This window comes from Lactuca saligna, chromosome 2 (assembly GCF_052625555.1).
Source record: "Lactuca saligna cultivar CGN05327 chromosome 2, ASM5262555v1, whole genome shotgun sequence".
Taxonomy (NCBI): domain Eukaryota; kingdom Viridiplantae; phylum Streptophyta; class Magnoliopsida; order Asterales; family Asteraceae; genus Lactuca; species Lactuca saligna.
The window spans coordinates 13,555,874-13,581,291 of NC_136418.1; the positions used below are offsets into that span (position 1 = coordinate 13,555,874).

Consider the following 25,418-nt stretch of genomic DNA (forward strand, 5'->3'; position numbering starts at 1 on the left):
GTATGAGCCAATAGTTGTGGAGTATAGATTTTTGTTATTATTGCCAATACATGATCCAAAACAACTGTGTACATCCACCCAACGAGTAATCTTCCACATGTGATGATTTTTCTTCTTAATTGAACAAATATACCATACACAACGTGGTGTATAGTTCATACTAATAGAGCCTTCTCCTTTATTTGATAGTCTTACACACACACACACACCAAAAAAAAAAAAAAAAAAAAAAAAAAAAAAAAAAAAAACTCAATCGTGTAGGAAACATATTTTACAACTAGCCTATTGACACTTACAATGATACACCGAAAAGGTGTTTTCATAAACCACTATTGAATCACGGGCCAAAGATCAATCCAGAACCTTTAAATTTCTCATCGATAATTCCATCAATGCGTTGTTTCATCTCATCAGAAAGATAGTTACTCCAATCTCCAATCACACCTTTCCTAAAAAATTCACGATTCTCCACCTCCACCTTACCAAACTTTTCAACACCTTTCTTATTCACCTCCAGATTACTCAAATTTTCAAAGCTACACAGCTTCACAATGTTCTCCACCACACCTTTCTCAACTTCCTCCGCCGTGAATGGCATACCCATGAACGCCGCCAACCTCCTCACCACCACCTCCGGCTGCCTCTTCACTTCCTCATACTTCAAAAATAGAATCTTCTCCGGTGACTCCAAACTCGCTCTCCAGTACGACAGAACATGCTCCCAAAACGGCCCATAGTTCGAAACCCCTTCACAGAAAAGATCAAACGCTTCATCCAAAGAAAACGGAGGTAGATCTTTCTCTCTAAGTTTGCTCATGAAAAACCATTTCGAAACCAAAACATCTTTCGGCTCTCGACAGATGTAAACGAACTTGCATGAAGCCATGGATTCCGGTAAGAGGGTGCGGGGGAAGTGAGTTGCAAAAAGTCGGGGAGAAGACATATGTGTGAAGTCAGTTATAGGGAAGTTTTCGCATTCACTTTCGAGAAAAGGAAAAGTGCTTTGTGGGCCATGGTGGTGTAAGTAGTGGTCGGAGAAGCTGTAGAGGTGGCGGGTAAGGGTGGAGAAGATGAGAGCTTTAAGCCATGTGGTTCCTGATTTCATGAAAGATGCCAAAAAGATGTCAGTGGGTTGAGGTTTGAAGTAAGCGTGAAGAAGCAAGTTGGCTTTGATGTATTTGGGGCTTATCCAGAAACCATTGTAGTTGTAGAGGTGTTTCACCCTCCATCCATTACCTTTGGGCATTGTTTCCATTAAGTTATTGTAATCCTCGCAGATCTTGTTGTAGCGATCTTCATGTTCTTTGGATTCTACTAGTGTTTGTGGAAATAGAGATTGATCAGAAGTGGACATGATGAAGTAACATAAAACAAAGTGTACTAATTTGTTGTAACGTAGGTGTGACCTATGTGGCTATATATTAACACAAATGAATGGATAATAATTGATATATACTCTTTTGACACTGAATTAGAGCATCTCCAATGGTAATTTTTGTATAACTTACTATTATTGACCTTTATTTTTATATTCAATATCTAATGACATTTCTTTTATGAAATATAAAATTATAATGATTATATAATTTTTTTCAATGTTTTTATCACTATTCAGTAATGGTTTTTTCGTATTTATTTTTCCAAACAATGTGTTGTAATGTATTTATTTTGAAACAATGTATTATAATATTTTTAATAAAATCAAAATACATGTGTTTAAAAAAGTATAATTAAATAAGATGGTTTTATAGAGCATTTTAGATAAATAAATATGGATAAATTAGTTAAAATTTTATTAATAATATATATATATATATATATATATATATATATATATATATATATATATATATTGATGAGGTTAACCGTTGGAGTGGTTATTTAATTATAGGTTAATTTATTACAATGATGATGTGACAATAATTTTAAGTCTTAATATGACTTAACCATTAGAGATGTTCTTAGTGTCCCAATATCTGAGTGAAGCCTATACCATATATTGATTATATGTCTACTGTTTGTACTTATTCGGCCTCTCGAATTATATAAATTTCAAAACATATCCCTATACATGTCTTTTTCTTAATTTTGTTTTAAGCAAACGAATAAAATTATTTTATGTCTATATTTGATTATTTAACTTACTTTTTGTACATATACAGTAAACATTGGCTACTTCAGGTTAAACAGAATAAATGACTTTAATATAATTTTCAATTTGTACACATTTAATCTTTATTTTTGCGTAGTCTTTATTTTTGTGCACATTCAATACTTATGATCGGTAATATCAAACACTTATATTAAGTTGCATGATATGAAACATGTTTATAATATTTGGTACATTTTCTACACATACTTATATTATTATTCTCCTTTAAATCATAATATCAAACATGTGTAAAACGATATTTCATGAAACACAAAAGCTAATAATATTTGGTACATTTTCTTCAAAAACTTAGTAATATTCTATTTTACCGCATGATATCAAACATGTTTAAACTGACATTCCAAGAAAAAAAAGTAATAAAATTCGATACATTATCAACAAAAATGAAGTTACATTGTACATAAATGGTTTCAACTTCTATAGAAATCGGGCATTTCTTCTTTCACAGGATGATTTTTACCTACTATTGTGAGGCAATGAAGAGGTTGACCAAAGCCAACTACTCTTAATTGCTTCATTGACCCAGCCACCACCTTTTGTTTCTCATTTCCTAACCTTGCAAATCCTACACACAGTGTTTCTTCATTGTAAGCTGCCCAGATAAAAAAATAAAAAAATTTAAAAAATACTCATTTTTATATATTAAGCAAAAATACAAAATAAACAAATCAAGGAAATTACCTGATTCTCCAGGTAGTTGTTCAACCTCTAAGAGTTGATCAATAGCAACTCCAATTGTCATGAAACTAGGAGGCTCGTATTGTTTTTTTCCTCTGAAACATAATAAAAAATATTTAAAAAGTTGAAAATATTTTTCAGTGTATCAAAAAATAAAATCAAAACTACACATTCTAACATGCATAGTGATTCCAATGAAGGTTCTTTAACTTGTATATATGCAATGCCAATGGAATTATTAGTACCTAAGGGATAAATACTCATTTATGCAACAATTTCTCACAATATTGTTACCTAACAAGCATAGAGTATGTAGCCCTAGTCCTAGATTTCATTGAATTTTCCCATAAAAACTATCAGGTCTCCATGTCTCTATAGAGAAAGGTAATGAAACAATTTCTCCATCATGATAAAGTTGCAAGCCACATACTCCAACTGCATTCATTATTGATGCATTATATATCAACTTCACTTCCACCTCCAATTTCTTTTCCCTTACAACCAGGTCACTATGTGTTGGTCAAAGGGTTTAGTGCCCAGGGCGTAGGAGCTGAGTATGTTAGGCGTACTTAGTTGGGTTGACTTTTTGTTGATCGTTGACTTTTGACCTTGGGGGCATTTTGGGTATTTTGTTATGAATCCTTAGGTTTGGGTCTCTCCCTGTGTTCAGGTGATCTGTGAAATTGACTAGTGGAGCGATATTCTTTTCTGCCACCTGTACGGATTTGCAAGGTGAGTTTTCCTCAGTATACTTGTGGGTCGAAGACACCAAGGCAGACCAATTAGATTAGAAATTATGTTATGTGATAGTATGTTATTGCGTTGTAGTGATATGTTAGATCGGTATCCTGGTATATAGGATGATTTTATGCTTAATGATATGTAAGATCTTTCTGTTTGTTTGTTGACTGTTATATATTTTTATCTGTTATGTATATGTCAACATGTTATGTATGGTTGGGTTGAGGCGGACCAATGGAGACCGAAGGCCAAGAGACCCAGAGCGGTCCGGATAAACTGAAGGCCCGTGAGGTGGACCAGTTAGGGCGAAGGCCCGGGGAACGGTCCAGATAGGTTGATGACCCAGTGAGGCGGTCCAGTTATACTGAAGGTTCTGTGAGCAGTCCAGGTAGTCTGTAGGCCTGCGAGGCGGTCTAGTCAGGCTGAAGGCTTTATATGCATATTGTTTGTTGTTATGTGTATTATGTGTTGGTACTTTAGGGAAACTCACTAAGTTTTGGGCTTACAGTTTTAGGTTATGTTTCAGGTACTTCAGACGATCACGGGAAGGTGAAGGTGTAACCGTACACATCCTCGTGTTTGACTTATGATTTTGGGAAACTCTGATATGGAGCATGTTTTGAAATTTGTGTCGTAACAATTTATGATTTTGGGTTAGTTTTAAAAGTTTAAATTTTTCATGATTTCATGGATGTTACAGCTTGTATATAAAGAACATCGAAAACGGGTAAGAAACGAAGAAGTTATGCCCGCTAGAAGTTGGGGAAAAAATGTCCCAAAATTGAAATGGAATCAACCAATGAGCTACTATGAAGCAGCTACTGTAGTGCGGTGGATAGATTGCCACGACATGGCGGGAGTTCGTCATATAGAAGAAGCGCAATGTACTTTTTCCATGCGGTACAATGTATGGGCACCACGACGTGGTGGCCAAAGTAGGATGTTGCTGACAAAGAGTACCACTATGTGGCAATTAAGTGACCACCTTCGACCTTGGTTCAATAGTGACATTTATAATACCAAAAAATAAATTGATTTAACAATTCACTCAATTACTTATATTGAGTTTTCATCAACAGTGGCATTGTGGTCTACATAACACTTTTTCTTTTACAGTTGAGTAAAGAATAATGACATAACTATACTGAGTTTTCACAAATAATGAAAATTCATACTATACATTTTAGGCATTGTAGACTAATGATTTTCTCATATTTACGAATAAACAATAATAAAAATCATTATGAATATTACGATTTAGTGTTTAATGTATATTTTAATTTAGTATATAATGTGTATTGTAATATCATTTTTAATTTATATTGTAATTTCGGGACATAATATATTCAATATCGGTATTTATTTGAAGATATTTATATTATCTATTCAATGGTACAACTACTTAAGAATAATACATAAATTATAATCATATATTTTGTAATAAATTATCTATGTGTGATATATAATAAATGTAAAAAAAAAACGAATTAATCACAAAAGGTTTAAACAAATTTTTTTTAATTAAAAGGTGATATATGTAACATGTAGGGGTTTAAATATATCTTTATTGGCACAATAAAATATAGAAAATAATGGGCCTTTCACAACTCCCACCTATTTCTACAATATATTTTAAAACTAAGCTATTTCTACAATATTATTTAAAAAAAAAAAAAAAAAAAAAAAAAAAAAAAAAAAAAAAACCCTCCTTTATACGACATATTTGATATTTTAGAACTAGCCTATTTACACAACATGATACACCGAAAGAGCTTTCACAAACCACTACAGAATCCAGATTAGGCACCAAAGATCAAGCCAGAACCTTTCAACTTCTCATGGATAATTCCATCAATGCGTTGTTTCATCTCATCGGAAAGGTAGTTTCTCCAATCTCCAATCACACCTTTCCTGAAAAATTCACAATTCTCCACCTCCACCTTACCGAACTTTTCAACACCCTTCTTATTCACCTCCAAATTACTCAAATTTTCGAAGCTACACAACTTCACAATGCTCTCCACCACCCCTTTCTCAACTTCCTCCGCCGTGAATGGCACACCCATGAACGTCGCCAACCTCCTCACCACCACCTCCGGCTGCCGCTTCACTTCCTCATACTTCAAGAACAGAATCTTCTCCGATGACTCCAAACTCGCTCTCCAGTACGACAGAACATGCTCCCAAAACGGTCCGTAGTCTGAAACCCCTTTACAGAAAAGATCAAACGCTTCATCCAAAGAAAATGGAGGCAAATCTTTCTCTCTAAGTTTGCTCATGAAAACCCATTTCGAAACCAAAACATCTTTCGGCTCTCTACAGAGATAAACGAACTTGCATGAAGCCATGGATTCCGGTAGGAGGATCCAAGGGAAGTGGGTTGCGAAGAGTCGTGGAGAACACATATGAGTGAAGTCGGTTATGGGGTAGCTTTCGCATTCACTATCGAGAAAAGGAAAAGTGCTTTGTGGGCCATGGTGGTGTAAATAGTGGTCGGAGAAGCTGTAGAAGTGGCGAGTAAGGGTGGAGAAGATGAGTGCTTTGAGCCACGTGGTTCCTGACTTCATGAAGGAAGCTAAAAAGATATCAGTGGGTTGTGGTTTAAAGTAAGCATGAAGAAGCAAATTGGCTTTGATGTATATAGGGTTTATCCAGAAACCATTGTAGTTGTAGAGGTGTTCCACCCTCCATCCATTACTTTTGGGTATTGTTTCCATTAAGTGGTCGTAATCCTTGCAGATCTTGTTGTAGTGATCTTCATGTTCGTTGGATTCTAATGGCGTTTGTGGAATTAGAGATTGATGAGACATGATGAAGAAACATTGAATAGGGTGTACTAATTTGTTGTAACGTACGTGTGACCTATATGGCTATATATTAACACAAACGAATGGATAATAATTGACATATACTATTGACACTTCATTTGTTCTCGATTAGTGTCCCAACGTCCGATTGAAACGTGTGCCATATATTGAATCTATCTATTATTTGTACTTATTAGGCCTTCTCAAATTATATAAAGACTAAATTACACGAATGGTCCCTATGATTTGGGGTAATTTGAACGTTTGGTCCTAACTTATTTTTTTAACTCGGAAGGTCCCCTACTGTTTATTTTTGTTGCGCGTTTGGTCTTTGTCTTACCTAAAAAGATTATTTTACCCTTGATTTTTTTAATTTATTTAAACAAACATACCCTCAACTCCACTTTCATCTCATCTTTTATTACTTTATCTTACCCATCTTATTTATATAAATTAAAAAATCAATGGCAAAATAATCTTTTTAGGTAAAACAAAGACCAAATACGCAACAAAAATAATCTGTATCTTTCGAGTTATAAAAATAAGTTATTCACCAAAAGTGCAAATCGCCCCCAACCATAGGGATCATTCGTGTAATTTACTCTTATATAAATTTCAAAACATATCCCTATACATGTCTTTCTCTTAATTTTGTTTTAAGCTCTAACGAATAAGATCATGAATTATTTTTTGTCTATATTTAACTATTTAACTTGTCATTTTTTCACACATTAAGTAGAACAAATAACTTAATAAGTTAATATAATTTTCAGTCTATACACATTTAACCCTTCTTTTTATACACATTCAGTTGTTATGATTGGTAATATCAAACACTTACATTATGTTGCATGATATCAAACATGTTTATAACATTTGGTACATATTCTACAAATACTTATATTATTATTCTATTTTAAATCATAAGATCAAACATGTGTAAAATGATATTTCATGAGACACAAAAGGTAATAACATTTGGTACATCTTCAAAAACTTAGTAATATTCTATTTCCCCACAAGATATCAAACATGTTTAAACTAAAATTTCAAGAAACCAAAATAAAAAAGTAATAATATTTGGTACATTTTCTGCAAAAATGAAGTTTGTTGTTTGTTGTAGTTGTACATACATGGTTTCAACTTCTATAGAAATCAAGCATTTCTTCTTCCACAGGATGAGTTTTACCTACTATTGTGAGGCAATGAAGAGGTTGACCAAAGTCAACTGTCCTTAATTGCTTCATTGACCCGGCCACCACCTTTTGGTTCTCACTTCCTAGCCTTGCAAATCCCACACACAATGTGTCTTCATTGTAAGCTTCCCAAATCAACAACAAAAAATAAAAATCTTTTTTTCTATATTAAACAAAAAATAAAAAATAAACAAATCAAGGAAATTACCTAATTCTCCACGTAGTTGTTCAACCTCTAAGAGTTGATCAATAGCAACTCCAATTGTCATGAAACTAGGAGGCTCGTATTGCTTTTTTCCTCTATAACATAATAAAAAATGTTGAAAAATATTTGAGTAAATTACACGAATGGTCCCTATGGTTTGGAGTAATTTGCACGTTTGGTCCCTAACTTATTTTTTTAACTCAAAAGGTCTCTACTGTTTGTTTTTGTTGCACGCTTGTCCCTGTCTTACCTAAAAAGACTATTTTGCCCTTGATTTTTTAATTTATTTAAATAAACACACCCCAACCCCACTTCCACCTTACCTCACCTTACCTTACCTTACCCACCTTATTTAAATAATTTAAAAAATCAAGGGCAAAATAGTCTTTTAAGGTAAGGTAGAGACCAAGCGTGCAATAAAAACAAACTATAGGGACCTTCCAAGTTAAAAATAAAAAACAAGTTAGGGACCAAACGTGCAAATTACCCCAAACCATAGGGACCATTCATGTAATTTACTCAAAAATATTAATAAAATGAAAACTACACTTTCTAACCTGCATAGTGATTCCAATGAAGGTTCTTTAACTCGTATATCTGCAATGCCAATAGAATTATTACTTTATTAGTAACTAAAGGATAAATAGTTAAATACTCATTTATGCAACAATTTCTCACAATATTGTTACCTAATAAACACAGAGTATGTAACCCTAGTCCTCGATTTCTTTGAATTTTCTCATAAAAACTATCAGGTCTCCATGTTTCTGTAAAGAAAGGTAAAGAAACAGTTTCTCCATAACGATAAAGTTGTAAGCCACATACTCCAACTGCATTCATTACTGATGCATTATATATCACCTTCACTTCCACCTCCAATTTCTTTGCCCTTACAACCAGATCACTATGTGTTGTCGCCCTATTTTTTATAAAATGTACATAGTCAACAATTGAAAGGGTATTTTTTTTTTGAAAAAATTATTTATGATTCAAATATAAGTGAGGAAAAGTATCATTACCCAAAAGGGTCTCCAACAACAAGGAAAGCAACATCAAATTCACGAGCCTCTAACAACATATCATCAGCCTTTTCCTCTACCATTTCCCTATCTGCAACTGTAAGTGGCTTTCCATACAGCTTTTCCTGTTAAAAACGAAAAAGATCAAACTCAAAAGCAAGAAAATTACAAAGGATATATGAGTTGTAAACATTTTATACAATGAATGAAAGAAAAGCTTAGTGATTCAAGTGTCACAAATCCAAGTCATCAAGAGCTTGAAGAATCGATGCTTTAGTAACAATCAACCTAAACCATGATCTTTAAGCTCTATTTGGGTAAAATGTGTAAGAACATGTTCTTGTACTCGTTTTCTTTCTGAAACTGCGAAGAATCTCCCACACCAAATCCGAATCTCTCTAAAGATACTTACGTATCATAACTTCAATCAAAACATTATCATTCGGATTCTTAAAATCGCAATGACGGCTTTCAAAACTCAAATACAGGAAACCCTAAATCTGATTTACTCAATTCGTCCCAAAGGAGTTTTCTTACAACTTTCGAAGGTAAAACGTTTACTTAATTAACTTCAAATACTAATAAGAACCGATTATTCGGTAGCAAGTAGTGCAATAGAAGTATCTAAGTTACAAACAAAGGAAAGATACGAATAGAGAAGTGAAATTACCAGGGTGGAGATGCCATCTTTGGAGATACCAAAGGAAAGGAGAGATGTGTAGGATTCAATATAGAGCTTTTGGCATTTCTTCACAGCTTCTAATCCTCTTAATGTGATGTCTTTTTCGTCGCCCAGTCCCAATCCGATTATATACAACATCTTCAATCCCTCCCTCTGCTGAATCTGTTCTTCTCTGTTGTAAACTTGTAATGTGATTTGATCCAATGTTAAACCCTAACCCTCGAAAAACCCTAACCCGTGCAGAAGTAGATATGTTATTTTTGGTTATCTATATATTTGTGTAAGTTTTTGACAGAAAGTCGATATGTCCGAGTGGTTAAGGAGACAGACTTGAAATCTGTTGGGCTTCGCCCGCGCAGGTTCGAACCCTGCTGTCGACGAAAAATATTTTCTTTCTTCTTTTCGTTGACTATGTTACTACTTCATACATTTCAAAGCTTCAAACTAGTTACAATCACAAGGTATGTTCTTTTTTGACATCGTTTTCATCATCTTCAAATATTTATTTGGACATTTGCGATTTCCTTTTATGTTCCCATCTCATAATTCTACGTTGTTATGGCATAAAAAACATGGGCCTAAATTAGATTTTTTTGGTCACTTGCAATAGACAAACTCAGTAAAAAAATAATAATAACAACTAAAATCATCCTAACTTCTTGGTTGAAACATTTGGTTACCCGTTTTTTCTACTACCCATAAATCTGAAATCCAATTGCAGATGAAATAAACAGAACTTCAAATCCAATATAGTGAGGGTGGACCTGTATGTGAAGAATGGTGTGCAATTGCACAACTTGTGGAGCCTGATTCACCATTTGAACTTATAGTCATTTGGCAAACAAAGCATTAGTGAGTTCCTTTATGAAATTTGACCTCAAAATACGTCATGTTTATCATTGTTTTTGGGCATGGGCCGTATGGTCTTATTGATGAATTTTAAGTCAACCAACTAGTATACATATACATTGAATTCATGTAACTTATAGATGTAATGTATTCCACAAAATCTCTCTCTCTCTCTCTCTCTCTCTCTCTCTCTCTCTCTCTCTCTCTCTCTTCTTTTGTCGATGTAGTTGGTCAGTCTAATCGTGTGAATCACGTAAATTAATTGTGTTCTTATTATTTAATTGCATTATCACTATGTTATGCGAATCATTTTGTTGAAGTGCTTCAAATCTAACATGAATATTTTTCTTAAAAGTATTTGCACTTTCTATGATAGATCTTTTTAACGTTAGTTTCCTTGTATGTAACTTTTTTTTTCTTACATATTTTATATTAGTATGCATGTATGAACATTTTATTTTAAATCATAAGTAAAAAACGTTTAAAGAGTAATATATTTTTAGTTATGGTTTTATAGAAAACGTTCATACATACATTCATATAGAGCACATTAATATAAATATCGTAAGTAAAAATATATTACATTTTAACAAAGTAATTTACACGAAAGTTGTAATAGACATAAGCCAAACCACATGACCGCAACAACCAATCAGTCGAGGTTGCGATGGCCAAAAACACAAGTAGCCCTGAATACACTCATTATTTAGTGTCCCATGTAGAATATCATGAACAAAACCTTAAAAAAATATGTCATAACGATTCAATATGTTCAAAAACAAAATAACTTATTTTTGCAATAAAAAATATTAATGATTAAATGTATACAAACTAAGAATATAAAATAACCAGTTCTAAGGATCTAATATATTAAAAAAAATTAAACAGATAGATATGAAAAAAATCAATGATAAAATATATACATAAATAAAAAAATTATCATTTTAGAGAAAAAAATTATTTATTAAATTGTATAATCGCCCCATTTAATCCTTTTTGACATTGCCAAAAAATCACAACCAAAATCTAAAATTAATATTCTTTTTATTATACTATATATATTAAAATTCTCCACCCTTAGCTACAGTAAAGTGGCTAAGGGTTGGCAAAATTAGTCATTTGTTTATTTGTGCATGTTCAATCATATATAGATACTAATTCTAAAGTGCCACTTGAACTTGGTTGTGATTGATTGGAATTTTTTTTTATTTCTTATATTTTGTGTAGTTTCTAATTTAATTTTATATAATACTTCATTGAGATATCATAAGTCGATATCTGCAACGTGTTGCTACGTGTATGTATGTGGTTTCTTATTTTTCCACGTTTCATTGACAGTTCATTTCCTCACCGCCTCCCATGCCCAATCACATAATTTCCTTCCACCGTTTTCAATTTCTTCCTAGGTTAGAATGGTATTGCCTTCTAACTGATCTTTATTAATCCTCTTTCTCTCCAACGGTCGCCTCCTCCTCCCTCTCACTCCATCTCCTATATGCAACTTCTGCCTGCCTCCCTTCGACGGCGGTGGTGACAGCCGCGTTCTCCAACCTCGATGACTTCCTCCAACTCGCACGTTTACTCAAAAAATTCTCATCATTACTCAAAAAATTCATCAACGGCGTGGTCTGCTACAACGGGCATCCGCTCAGTCATTGGTCTCCCATGAAGATGAAGATTGTAGGACGCAGCTGCTTACGCCGACGGTAACAAAGGTATTGTATTCAAATGGTCCACAACTTAGATGCCGACAACTCTATCTCAGGTTTTCAGATTTTTCAACGATTAGGGTTTTGATTGACTCTCTCTATTTCTATTTGGGTTCGATTTTAAGAATCTAAAGCACGATTTCTGGGTTTTGATATTCAATCGACTCACCAATTTCTTACTTTGTAGATTTGATGTTCGTGATTTTATCTCTTTTTGGGACTACACGATATATTGCTTACTCATACCGCACCCTTCTAATCGTCAACGTCTTCTCCGCCGTCTTCGGCAGTTTAGGTAACTCGACCAAGAAATAAATCTTCCCAGGTTCAAGATTTTCTTCTAGATCAACAGGAGTAGCTCTGATCCCATATCTCTTAACAGCATTCGATTCCAATACAACATGACCGAAGTAATCCTAAATCACTTAAAAAAAATTAATGGGGGTTCATAATTTGAAGATTTCGTCGTCGATCTTCATCACTTTGGCCTTCTTCTTCCCTCCTCCGACACCTGGTAAACTATTCCCCATAGCCGTTGCATATGATAGAGATGTAGGGGATTAGTTGGTTGAGGTTTTTTTTATGATCAATTATGGGGAAAATCCAAATTGGATTTTGAATTGAATGATTATATTGTTAATCAAAGTGGACTATGATGATTTGGTGATGGGAATATGAACACAATGGATTCTGTTTGGATGAGATTTGAGTTGGGAAGAAAGTGGGACATGCCAATTGCTTTCTGTCGACTCCTAGCATTTTATGATCATATCTACATTCTAAATTGGAATTTGGGCCGACTATTGGTTGTTCTTTGATGTGGTAAACTTATGTATACACATTTGATGGAACTAGAAATGAGATAAATGCCCTTTGTGTAAAGAAATGCATACAAACGCAAGAATTAACAATATGTTTACTGTATTTTCATTATTATAACTTTATACTTCTATTTATTGTTATTGACCATTGTATGTAAAATTCTACATGCTATAGTAGATGTTTCTAACTTCGTTGTCTAAAACTTGAACTCCTTTTCTAGACCAACAAGATTTCAACATTTGGATGTCAAAGCTCAAGAGGAAACAAGTAATAAGTAGTCAAAATCATCAATTTCCATCTATTACATCAAATTTTGCTTCTTGGTTAGTTCTCATTTGCTAAATAAATATAGTTGTACTCTATTAAGCATTTATTATCCCAATTTTTTCTAACTCTTTAAATATCAAGATTCTTTTGTTTTCATGAGTTGAGACGTATTGACGACGTTAAGAGGGTTAAGATGGTGGATGGTGGCTGGTGGTGGCAGCTGCATATGCTTCAAATATTGAAAAAATTAGGTCTGAATCTGGGTTTGATCATTTGTAAGAGGCTTATCAGAAGATGAAGATGGTGATGATTACATTGCTTCATAGTCTTTACAAATATTTCCAAATTTAATGATGATTTTGTTCAGGTCCCAAATGGAAGTACAAATTGATCAATGGAAGATCCAGGAGGCATATAGTTTTAATTATGATTTTTAGAAATCAGTTCATCATCATCAAAATGGATTTTTTTGTATATGGGCTTAATATGGACCAGACTTCCTCCCTACAAATGTTTTTGGTTTTAAGTTTGATCGCTTTATGTCATGTTCTTTGATTATGTTCCATATTTTCTAATACGTTCACTTAACTTGATTAATTTTTTCAATGTTCTTAAAAGTCATTAATTTTGTTTAGATTTTTTTTCAGGGTAATAGGCAATCCCATGCGTTTTTTAAAGGGCTTTGGGGCTTGGCATCAATGATTTTGACCAAGAAATAGTTAAGTTTGACAACTAAAAAATCACATTATGTTTTGATATTTACTATTTTAATTTTGATTTTTTGGTTGTAGATCTTCTCTCAAATGTTTAATCTGGACGACAGTTACGGATCTCTGCCCTCTCATCCAATCTGTATACCCAAACACAAGTTTTTAGGTTAAATACCAAATTGGTTTCATCGAAGTTTTGTATTAAAGATTATTCATCTACAGCCCTTAATGAGAGCCGAAGAGTGCAGGTTATTAATTCAACTGACACTGGCCCAAGAGATGCATCTCCAGTTTGTAAATTTGTGAGTGTGAATAGACGAATGTTTGTTAAAACATTTAGAATAAGTTATAGAAAGTGTTGGAATTGCAATTAGTAACAAATAGAATAGACTGATGTAATTTTTTAGGAAAATGCTCTCTCAAATGTATCTACAAAGTAAATGTGATGGACTCTTTGGCGTGTCCAACCCCGCGGAGCGGGGATTCTTCCCTAGTTATAATTATCTTTTATATATATGACTAGGTTGAATTTCTTTTTATTATATTTATCTTTTATATATATGACTAGGTGTGAGACTCATGTATTATATGAATTTATTTAAAAATAAATAAATATAAAATTTTAACAATTTGAAAAGTTTGAATTTATAAGAAAAATGAGAATTTGTTTGAATTATTAAAATTAATGAGGCTTTAATGTATTGAATACATTACATATATAAACTTTTTCTAATAAATACCTTACATATATATTACCTTACATATTAAATGTGGAATTTTAATTTAATAAAATGAAAAATACAATAAAATGACAAGTGGAAAATAGAAATTTTAAAATTTTTAAAAAAATGACATGCATCCAAATAAATGAAAAGATGACATGTGGCAAAAAAAATCTTCATTTATTAGAGTAGAAGATGGACCCTATTGATTTTTGTTCTAGACTACCACTTTACTATAATATACATGGGACGAAAAAATGTAAAGATTCAAATCATATAAATCGGATAGACCCAAGTACCCGACCACTAAGCGAAAAGATGCCATCTTCCATGTTTTCTTTGATTTTGAGACTAAGCAAATGTAACAAGTAAATGCTAAAAATATTCAAGTCATTAATCACACAATTCACATTTAATATATATTATGATGAAAACACAAGAACCCACCATGTAACAAAATTTCGGAAAGGTGCGGTGGAAATCAAAATTTGGTTATAGGAGTTGGTAAATGAAAATCAAACCACGAATGATAGAAATGGACATCACATTGATCGATTCCATTTAACTTTTTGAACGATACAGTCATCACATAATGGAATGAAAACATGTTTGATGGAAATAGCAATAGCTAACTTGTAAGATTTTTGAAGATGGTGCAATAAAAATGTATTATTAAAAGTTTCGAAGTTGTTTCCTTCCTTGATATCGAGGGTTTAAATCTCATATGATATATAAGTGGATGTAAGAGTAAATTTGTCATTTAAAAAAATATATATGTTGTGCAAAAGGTGTTTTAATTCTTTCATGAAAATCGTTAATATTATAATTTTTTAAATGTTAAACAATATAATTTGTATGTTCATAGGTCATCTGCAATGAATTAAACCATAGAAAAATGCATATAAAATGTCAAGTAAGAAGGAGAATACTTAAACTTTTAAAAAATTCATAAACTTTCATTAGAATTCTATTAAAGAGTTGGATGTTCATTCAAGTCTATATTTTTTTGTATTCAAAATTATTCTATTAAACTCTGATATAACTTCTGATATGAATGATCTTATTTGATACATTTATTTATTATTATTATTATTATTACAACTTCCAATATGGTTGGCCTTACTTTATACATTTATTATATATATATATATATATATATATATATATATATATATATATATATATATATATATATTAAAATTCTCTATTGTTAGCTACAATATCATATTCTACTTTTTGTCACATTTTGCCCTTATATTATGTTAATGTTGTCTTCCTTTCCTTCATTCTCAGATGTCCGTTGTTCCCTTTCTATTTAATTATTTTTTATGTATTTCTTCATCTGCTCATTGCTGACACATCTTTGTATTTTATACGAGTACCCCTCTACTTGGTTATGAGTGGGTTATGGGTGAGGTTGCAACTGTGTTTCTTTTCTTTTAGGGGTTATTTTATGTCAACTGGTTCAATCCACAAGTTCTTCTAATCACACGTGTTTGCTTCTTCCAGGAGTGATACATCTTCTGTACAGGTGTCAACTGGTTCCTTCACCTGGTTAACCATCAACAAATTCCACCGCCTCAAATACTTCTTTATTCTTTTTAATCGCTCACTTCCTCACTTCCACCACCTCTCCCTTATTCTGTTTGTCTCTATTCTTCCTGTCGATCGTCTCCACCGCCTCAATCCACAAGTTCTTTTAATCATCTTCTGAAGTTGCGGTGCCACCGCCACCGACACCACCTGCACCGATTATCCCGGTGGAAGGGGATGAGGAAGACGAGGAATATGAAGCGAAGAAGAGTTATTCCCACCAAACGACCCACCCACCCTCGATGAATAACAGATAGTTTGGACCCACGCCATCACCGGTTTAGTTGTTGGCTCCAATACCGCCTGTTTGGAGTCCGAGTTGCTTGAGACTCGCCGCCTATCCCTTTCTCGACTTCGATTAGGTACATCACTCTTCAAATTCTGATTTAGGTTTCTTCTGATTTTAGGATTTCCACGATAGTTATCAGTCGTTAAAATTTTTTACATGTATGTGGTTTGACTAGGTTTCTAATTTTCTGGCTTACAGATGTCTGGTCAAAGAAGATGTTGAACCAGGCGAACCAGGCTTAAAGGCTTTCAATGTTGTGAGCACCACTTCTTCTCTTAATCCTACTAAAATGATCTTCCAATTTTTTTATTGATTTTGTTTTATACATGTTAAAGTAGCGGATTTATCATATGTTAAGGAAGGTACATTGTGATTGGAGCTCAGCATACAATGGAAGTTGTGGCAAAACAGAATATGGATACAATTACGGACCACCATGAAGGCAGGAAAACAGAGGAGTTTCTTTAGTTGGGATGCATATTACCTATTTGATAGAATGCCTAAACTAAAAGAGTTTCAAAAACTTAAATTCCCATGAAATCTTCAATTATGTGTTCTTTTTTATTTATTTCTTCGACCAACTTTCAAACACATATATAGTCGTTTAGTTTATTGAAGACCTCAAAACCATAAAATGAATTCGTTTAGTTTTATAAAAGAGCACAAAAACATATAATGTATATAATTTTTTAATGCTCTCTATTAATTAACCTTGATGGAATTTTTGGGGTTGGATTTTAAAGTATTAACAATGATTTTTTTTTATATAACCCTAATTTGAGGTTTAACTTAGGGCCGATTTGTAAGTTGGAAGAAGAGCAAAAAATTCTCGATGATGTTTGTGGAAGTGTTATAACTACCGACTTGAAGAAAGGTATAAAGACTTCAATTTTGTGTTTATTTTTTATTGAAAGAAGATATATGTGGTAAATTTTCAATTTTCTTTATAGATGAAGCTATAATTTTTATTTGGTATTGACTTAACATTATAAACTTCCTTTCATGTGGAAAGTTGGCTTATGTGATGTTTCTGTCTTTTTGGCGTTAATGCTAAGTTCAGTCAATTAGATCAACACAATTATTAACTCATGATCTTAGATTTATGTTATAACATGATTATGTGTACGCTTTTACTATCAGATATGTAACGTCCCGGAATATCAAGAGTAGAGTTGAAGGGCTAAAAGTGTAAAACTGAAGGGCAACTCGGCGAGTCCATGGATGGACTAGGCGAGTAGGGTCGCGACTTTGGTCGCGTGTCAAGTGGCCTACTCGGCGAGTCCAAAGATGGACTCGGCGAGTAGGTGCTGAGTGGAGAATACCCTAAATCCGGGGGATGAGCCCTATTTAAAGGACATTATACCCTCTCCCCATCCTCTTTGATCCCCCTTGAAGTCCAGAAACCCTAGAAAGCGTGATTGTGGAAGATTGGAGTGCATTTGGAGCTTGGGAAAGTGTTTGTTGAAGAAATCTTGAAGGAGAAGAGGCTTGGATCAAAGGACTTTGTTTAGATTCAGATTTCCTGCTGTTGGGGGCTTCATTTTGAGGTAATATCTTGTTCTTGGGCTGTGTTCTTCTAGATTCATCATTTTGGGGTTGTGTGGGAAGCTTAGATTTGTGGCATCTTGAGTTTGAAGGATAGATCTGAGGTTGCTACCTCAGATCTGGAGTGAAGAAGGTCTTAAAAGCATTAAAGTCCCTGTTCTTGTGTAGTTGATGGAGCTATCTTGTCCCAAACCCCAAACCCTAGAGTAAAAATGCTTAGATCTTCATGGATTCACGTAAAGATTGCCACTTTACGTGATGGATGGCCTTAGGAGAAGTAGATCTATGGTTTGGATCATCCGCATGGCTTGGAAAGCTTCTGTATGGATTCAGACCCGGTGGTACTCGGCGAGTCACATGGGTGGACTCGACGAGTTGCTTGAAGAAAGTCTGGAACTCGACGAGTTGGATGAAGATGGCCTGGAACTCGGCGAGTTGGAAGAACAACTCGGCGAGTAGGTTGAAGATAATCGTAGACTCGGCGAGTCTGTTCTTGGACTCGGCGAGTCTGGTCGTAGGGTCCAAGTTTCTTTTGGAAGTGCTGTGACTCGGTGAGTTATGTGCGAGTGGGCTCAGAGCTGTTGGACTCGGCGAGTCATCGGGTTGACTCAGCGAGTAGAGTCAGTCAGGGGTAGACTTTGACTTTGACTTTGACCAAGGGTTCACCAGTTGATTTCCAGGGGTAATTTGGTAATTATTGGTATTTATTGGATTCAGTCTTTTGGGTATTGGCAGTGTTGGAGTTCGGGTCGGAGGCTGCAGCAGCGTGATTTTATCCTTTCGGTCAGCAGTTGCGAGGTGAGTTATCCTCACTATATCAACAGGGTATAAGGCACCAAGGCCGGCCCTTTATCGGATTGAGATCCGGGTATTTGTTGTTATGTTATTGCTTTGATATGTTTGCATCCAAGTAGTTAGGATGGTATTCGTTAGAGACCTGGTTAAGGTCGGTGTCCTGGTAGAGACCCGGTTAGGTCGGTATCTTGTTAGAGTATATGGTGTTATGTGATCTGCTAGATCGGTTTGCCTGAATATGAATTGTTATGTGATTGTATGTTTATGCGCACATGGTTGTTTGGACTGGAGTTGGGTTGAGGCGGGTCCTGCTTCATGCTGTAGGCCAAAATACCCAGGGCAGACCGGTTGTTCCGAAGGCCCAGTGAGCGGTCCAGATAGGCTGTAGGCCCCACGAGGGCGGACCAGACGTGCCAAGGCTCGGAGAGTGGACCAAGCCGACTGAATGCCCAATGCGGGCGGACCAGTCGTACTGTAGACTCAGAGAGTGGACCAGGTGAGTTGAAGGCCCGGTGCGGGCGGACCAACCACACTGCAGACTCGAGGGACATGAATGGACTCGGAGGGTGGACCAGGTGGACTGAAGGCCCGACAAGGCGGACCAGTACCACAGTAGACCCGATATGCATGATTGTTCTGTGATTCGTTATGAGATAGCATGTTATGTGTATGGTATATGTGGTTGGTATTTTGGGGGTATCTCACTAAGCTTTCGGGCTTACAGTTGTGGTTTAATGTTTTTCAGGTTCTTCAGGAGACTGTGGCAAGGCAAAGGCGTGATCGTACCGCTCCTCGTGTTTATGTTTTATGAAGTGGACCTAGGAATACTCTGATAATAAATGTATTGAAAACCTTTTTGTAATAACTTAATGAATTGGGTTGTTTTTGAAAAGTTTAAATTTATTTGAAAATTTTGGTCGTTACAAGATAGGTTAATTTTAAATTCAAGTTAAAGATGATTTCATCTCCCTCAGTGTCTGTCGAGTAAGTTTCTGCTACACTCCATGCAAAGCAGGGGTAAAAATAATAAGTATTATGGTGAAATTGTGTATTTTACTCTTTTAATCAATATAAACAATCTACTTTTTACCAATAATAAAAAAAAGTTAAAAGGGGTATTAATGTAAATATACAATAGGGATTTATTTATAAAAATATCTACCCATATACTAAAAAAAAATGGAAATTTAAAATTCAATTATATATATTTACAATAAATAAAAATATATTTAAATAAAACTAAAATTAGGGAATTATTTAATTTTATTATTGAATCTCATTTAAATTCCAGGAAACAAAATTTGTAACATAATTTTATTCCCATGTTTCATTCTCAATTCGTTTTTTTTTTTTTTTTTTTTTTTTTTTTTTTGTGGTTGTTTTCTTCAGGAGAAAAAAAAAAGCGTTTATTATGCATTGAATGATCATAAGGGGTGATAGGACCTATTATTTTGAACCGTCGGCAAACACTTGACAAGTAGAAATTAAATAAGCATGAAAACATATCAAAACAATAAAACCCTAAAAATAATATAAAAAAAATTGTTAATAAATTTATTGATTTTATGTTCTTTTACTCTTCCAGATCAACTACTTCCCTTCAAGACATGACATTACTCAACAATTCCCTATTTCTCTTGTTAGGTTGTTAGGAAAGCATGATAAGGTTAGTTTATTTATTCTATATTTTCTTAAAAAATTTCATCCGATTGTTAATAAAATGGGCACTATACTTTATTTTTAACCCATAACAGCAACATACTTTTATTTCTTTAATGTACAGTTTTATACTATATCTTATGAGTAACCATATGAATGAGTTGATGGATTATATGTTGGTTTGTTGCAGGTGCTTGCTATTGATAGAAGAGTCGTGATGTGAAACCATCAAAAGCTTATTTGCACATATATTTTTCCCTGAACTGAGACTTTAGATAGCTACAAAATAAGTATCAAAAAAATTCAATTAAATAAGAACACACAAAAGGTTTTTTCCCTAATTGTATGAGGTGTTGCATTTTGGGTAGCCATTTTCTATATGCCATGTGATGTTCATTACGGGAAAAACTTCTAAATCATTCCACCTTTATAGGTTCATCATTGAAGGACTATTTTTTGCTACAGTTGTCCACATAAATCCCCAAGGACATTGTTAAATATAGGCTACATTGCACGAAATAACAATGCACTTTACTTTTTTACCCATACTAATATACTTTTCACTACTGTATTCGATTCCGTATTACAAACGAATAATCATTTACACAGGATGCCACATGTTGTAATTTTCTGCAGACTTTGGTAGGTGGATTGAATGTGCAAATTTATACCATATGGTTGAATTGACTTTAGTGACTTAGAGTGTTCTTATTGGAGGATTTGTTGGAGTTGGTGATATAAAGTAAGTAAAACTCACACACACATACACATACACATACATAATGCATCTACATAAATGATATATGTGTAATTATGTATCTATTAAATGATCAATAGTTGCTTAAATATTCCAAAAAAAAAAAAAATGGAAGTGCTGCAGATAAGTGGTTCAAGGAAGCCAAAGACAGGCTTACAACTTTGAATGCAATTATACATGGAAGCATAATTTATGCACATTGGTGAGTATTCATTTATAATTATATATTTTAAATTTGAAAAAAAAAATTGTAACACTCTGAAACACACACACAACGCCAAGCGTTCAACATGGAGGCTGCTGAAGCCTTGGTGAGGGAGATGGAAGAAGAGAGCATTGATGCTACAATGGATATTTACCAGACAATGATGGACGGTTATACAATGATTAAAAATGAAGATAAAGAGGGAATATTTGTATTCGAAAATATTGTTAGTTTTGATTTTAAAAAAAAAAAAAATCCAACAATTTGTGTCCTGTTTGATCGAATAAAATTTTCAAATAACAAACAACGGAAAAAATTATCGCATCGGACCCCCGCAACGCGGGGTTCCCATCTAGTTATTATTATTATTATCTATGTTCTTACTTCATACATATATTTATTATTATTGTCCAATGATATGCTTCTTATAATACCAAAAAGAGATTTTGTTTCCTAATGATATATTTGGTGTATATAATCAAAAAAAACTCAAATAGACATTTAACGAGATCCTTTCACGCATTGTGCTCAGGATTTTAATTAATTTAGCCGTAGTGAAAATTGATTAAAGTGACGCGGTGAAATTAACCAAATTTTATTTATTGCATTCAAACAAAAAAAAAATGCATATTAAACATTCAACTAGCTGGAAACAAAAGTTTTCATGATATTTTTTATTTTCTTCTTCAAAACATTTTAAAACCTCTTTTAGGGATTCAATAAAAACATTATAAAATATGGTTTTATTCATTATAGAATGTGATAATGACGTAGGTGTTTCATCCCTTATTGTCTCAAAGTCTTTTTTTTTTTCACATTTATGATGTTTGAGGTGGTTTTGTACTTTCTAGTGCCAAATGGGTCATCTAGTTTAAGGGTGTGCAAAATGTACAACCGTATAGAGTCTTGAAAAAAATAAGACCCGATTTTTAGTCAATTTATATAGTTATATATTATATATTATGTTACACAATAATAATAAACGATTTCCAGTTTGATTGGTTTACCTTTTGCTGTTTCTGCCCAAATGTCTAGGGTTTGATTCCCATCTAGTAATTTTCATTATATATATATATATATACCTTTATGTAAAATTTTAACAAAATGTTCTATAGCTTAGCTGGCTTCAAGGCATACACATTGTTAGCTTCCTTATAAATAGACCGGGTTCAAACCACTTGCCTAATGCCTTTTGAGATGATTTTTGTAACCAATCATTTTTCTTATATTAGGGCCATTATTATTTTTAGCACATGCCCCTCAAAATTAACGGACCAGCCTTGTAGTCACTAGTTAGTTATAAGGTTACAAGTTTTTTCAAATAAGAAGACACGATCAGGGATTGTGTGTCATTATTTTGGAAAAATTAATTATTTAGTTCTATAACCTGTTGAACAAGTTAAAAATGGCTAAAATGAATAAATTAGCCGATTTTTTGGGCTTTTCTGTTCAAAAAGTTAAACAGTCGAGACTTTTTTATTAAAAAATAAATTTAAGACTTCATAAAAATTTCCTCAAAATATTAAGATTTTTCTTAAGATTTCTCAAAAAAATATATAGATAAAATCCTTCCTTTTTAAAAACTCATGTTTTGCATAAAAACACTTTTAGTATTAAATAGGAAATATAACTTATTAAGGTAATTAACTTTTCGGTTTGTTCACATCTAGGTAACTAATTTTTTGTATACATCTAGGTAATGAACTTTTTAAAAGTGTTCACATATGACCACTATGACTTACTGTAGCAGGTTACATCCGGTCATAATGGTCATATGTGAACACTTGCAACAAGTTCGTTACAGAGATGTGTAAAAAAATAGTTACCCAAATATAAAGAAAACGAAAAGTAAGATTAAATTACACTAATGGTCCCTGTGATTTGGGGAATTTGTACGTTTAGTCCCTAACTTGTTTTTTTTTTTAGCTCGGACGGTCCATACTGATTATTTCTGTTGTGCGCTTGGTTCCTATCTTACCTAAAAAAGACTATTGTGCCCTTATTAATTTACTTTTTAATTAATTTTCTTATTGATGTATTTATTAATATATATTTAAAAAAAATTAATAGACCCCACATATTTGTATATCCTCATCCTAAATCTGAAACCACATTTGAGAAATTTAATCTGGGTCCCACCGCTCATCATTTCACCTCTCATTCTCCCCAACTTCTATTTCTTGTACATCTTTAGTGACATTGACACCTTCACCATCTCTTCTTTTTTCGGTCCTTCAACTCCGACGAACCAACACCACAACCTACTGTCTCTTCATCGAATTTTCCACCACCACAACCTGAAACATCCCAAAAATATAGTCCAAAATTTTCGTTTTTAGATCCTTAATAAAACCATAAATCATCCATCATTATAAAGAAAATCAAGAATCATATGTCTCAAAACATCTTATCAAATATTGTATCAAAATCAAATGAGAAAATATCAGAGTCTAAAACAATCACAGGCTGAAACTGTGGTGTGCGCTAGGGATGAAAGCGGGTCCAAACCCGGACCGGATGGACCCGGACCTGGAAAACCCGGAACCGGTTAACGGGATCTTGTAGAGCTGAAAACTGGACCGGTATATAGGAATCGTTTCCGGGTACGGTACCGGGTAAAGTGGGACTAGAACCGGAAAACCCGAAAACATCAGAGTGGGTAGGTTGGAACCGGATAAAGTGGGTTTAGAACCGAAAAACTCGAAAAAATCGGAAATTTTTGTTAATTACTTACTACTTAGTGGTTTGAACTTTGAAATTTTTCATATTGATATCCCGACTTTGGGGGAATGTAACTCATTGAATATGAAACCAAAATTGACAAAATTATAGTCTAAAATGATGTATAAACTCTAAACTACACTCTGGAGAAAACCGCATGTCAATCCGACTTTAATATAATGAGATATGCATGTGTTAACATTTTCACAAAATACAAACTACAACAACAAATAGCTAAAAAGTTAAAAATTTTCAGTTTTGATATACCGACTTCGAGGGACTATAAATCATTGAATATTAAACCAAAAATAACAAAATTATAGTCTAAACTTATGTACAAACTCTAAACTACACGTTGGAAAAAACCACATGTAAGTTCAGATTTAAACGAATTAGATATGCATGTTTTAAGACTTTCACAGAATACAAAAAAACGAAAAAACTAAAACTTCCAACTTTGATATCTCGAATTTCATGGACTATAAGTCAATGAATATAAAACTAAAAATGGCAAATTTATAGTCTAAAATCATGTACAAACTCTAAAATACACGTTGGAAAAAATCGCATGTCAATCGGAGTTGAAACAAATGAAATATGAATCTTTTAAACGTTTCACAAAAATCGGTTCTTGCCCTAAAAATGGTTCCGGTTCCAGATAGCGGTTCCGTTTTTTAGACCCGATTTACCCAGACCCAATGGACCCAAATCCTGATTACCCGGAACCCAGATAAAGCAAAATTTTAAACCCAGAATCAGAACCGGTTCTATATATTTCGGTTCTAACGGTTCCGGTTCCGGTCCGGTTTTCCGGTTCTAAATCTCATCCCTACTGTGCTCCATGCGATCATCCCGAGCCCTTCCCCTTGCTAGTGGAAGTACCTGAAACCAAAATTGAAAACCGTAAGCACAGAATTTAGTGAGCTCCCCACAAACTACCACAAACCATACACATAACATATAACATATCTTGGGCCCGACCCCGCCCCTGCTACATCGAGACTAGCTCGGCATCGACTGGTCCGGCATCGGGCCCCGCACGACATCGAGCAAGTCTCAACATACATATTAACATATAACATAACACATATACTATCAAGTAAACATTCCTCGGGCCCCACCCGACATCGGACCAAGATCCAGAAGCATACTATCACATCATACTAACCAAACATTCTTCGGGCTTGCCCCGACATCGGACTGAAATCCCGAAATTCCTAACATATATCAAATACATGCAAGAATCACAAAGACATCAAGCATAAAGACATACA

The 25,418-nt window shown here is 33.8% G+C and overlaps 1 protein-coding gene, 2 long non-coding RNA genes, 1 other non-coding gene and 3 pseudogenes across 7 annotated transcripts; 3 read left to right on the top strand and 4 right to left on the bottom strand.

The window, feature by feature from the left end:
• Positions 1-253: 253 nt before the first annotated feature.
• Positions 254-1,392, bottom strand: LOC145028759 (flavonol 3-sulfotransferase pseudogene; annotated as a pseudogene).
• Positions 1,393-2,583: 1,191 nt separating this feature from the next.
• Positions 2,584-3,362, bottom strand: LOC145028760 (putative diphthine methyl ester synthase; annotated as a pseudogene).
• Positions 3,363-5,145: 1,783 nt separating this feature from the next.
• On the bottom strand, positions 5,146-6,446 carry LOC145030714 (flavonol 3-sulfotransferase pseudogene; annotated as a pseudogene).
• A 939-nt stretch (positions 6,447-7,385) lies between these two features.
• LOC145030715 (putative diphthine methyl ester synthase) lies at positions 7,386-9,698 on the bottom strand. Its single transcript, XM_078979113.1, has 6 exons — positions 9,490-9,698; positions 8,820-8,944; positions 8,490-8,719; positions 8,358-8,397; positions 7,804-7,895; positions 7,386-7,720 (listed from the first exon to the last, which is right to left on the bottom strand). The coding sequence occupies exons 1-6, from the start codon at positions 9,637-9,639 to the stop codon at positions 7,539-7,541; spliced, it is 819 nt and encodes a 272-aa protein (XP_078835239.1). The 5' UTR covers positions 9,640-9,698; the 3' UTR covers positions 7,386-7,538.
• Positions 9,699-9,799: 101 nt separating this feature from the next.
• TRNAS-UGA (transfer RNA serine (anticodon UGA)) lies at positions 9,800-9,881 on the top strand. The gene has a single exon. It is a non-coding gene; the product is annotated as a tRNA-Ser (tRNA).
• A 1,829-nt stretch (positions 9,882-11,710) lies between these two features.
• LOC145028761 (uncharacterized) lies at positions 11,711-14,397 on the top strand. 2 transcript variants are annotated; one of them, XR_013676169.1, is made up of 5 exons: positions 11,711-12,065; positions 12,247-12,573; positions 13,102-13,204; positions 13,290-13,866; positions 13,940-14,397. It is a non-coding gene; the product is annotated as an uncharacterized LOC145028761 (long non-coding RNA). The 2 variants fall into 2 exon arrangements; XR_013676170.1 differs by having other exon boundaries at positions 12,247-12,354.
• Positions 14,398-16,094: 1,697 nt separating this feature from the next.
• On the top strand, positions 16,095-19,678 carry LOC145028762 (uncharacterized). 3 transcript variants are annotated; one of them, XR_013676172.1, is made up of 6 exons: positions 16,095-16,535; positions 16,661-16,718; positions 16,798-17,336; positions 17,603-18,009; positions 18,743-18,805; positions 19,548-19,678. It is a non-coding gene; the product is annotated as an uncharacterized LOC145028762 (long non-coding RNA). The 3 variants fall into 3 exon arrangements; XR_013676173.1 differs by having other exon boundaries at positions 16,661-16,715; XR_013676171.1 differs by having other exon boundaries at positions 16,661-17,336.
• Positions 19,679-25,418: the final 5,740 nt, after the last annotated feature.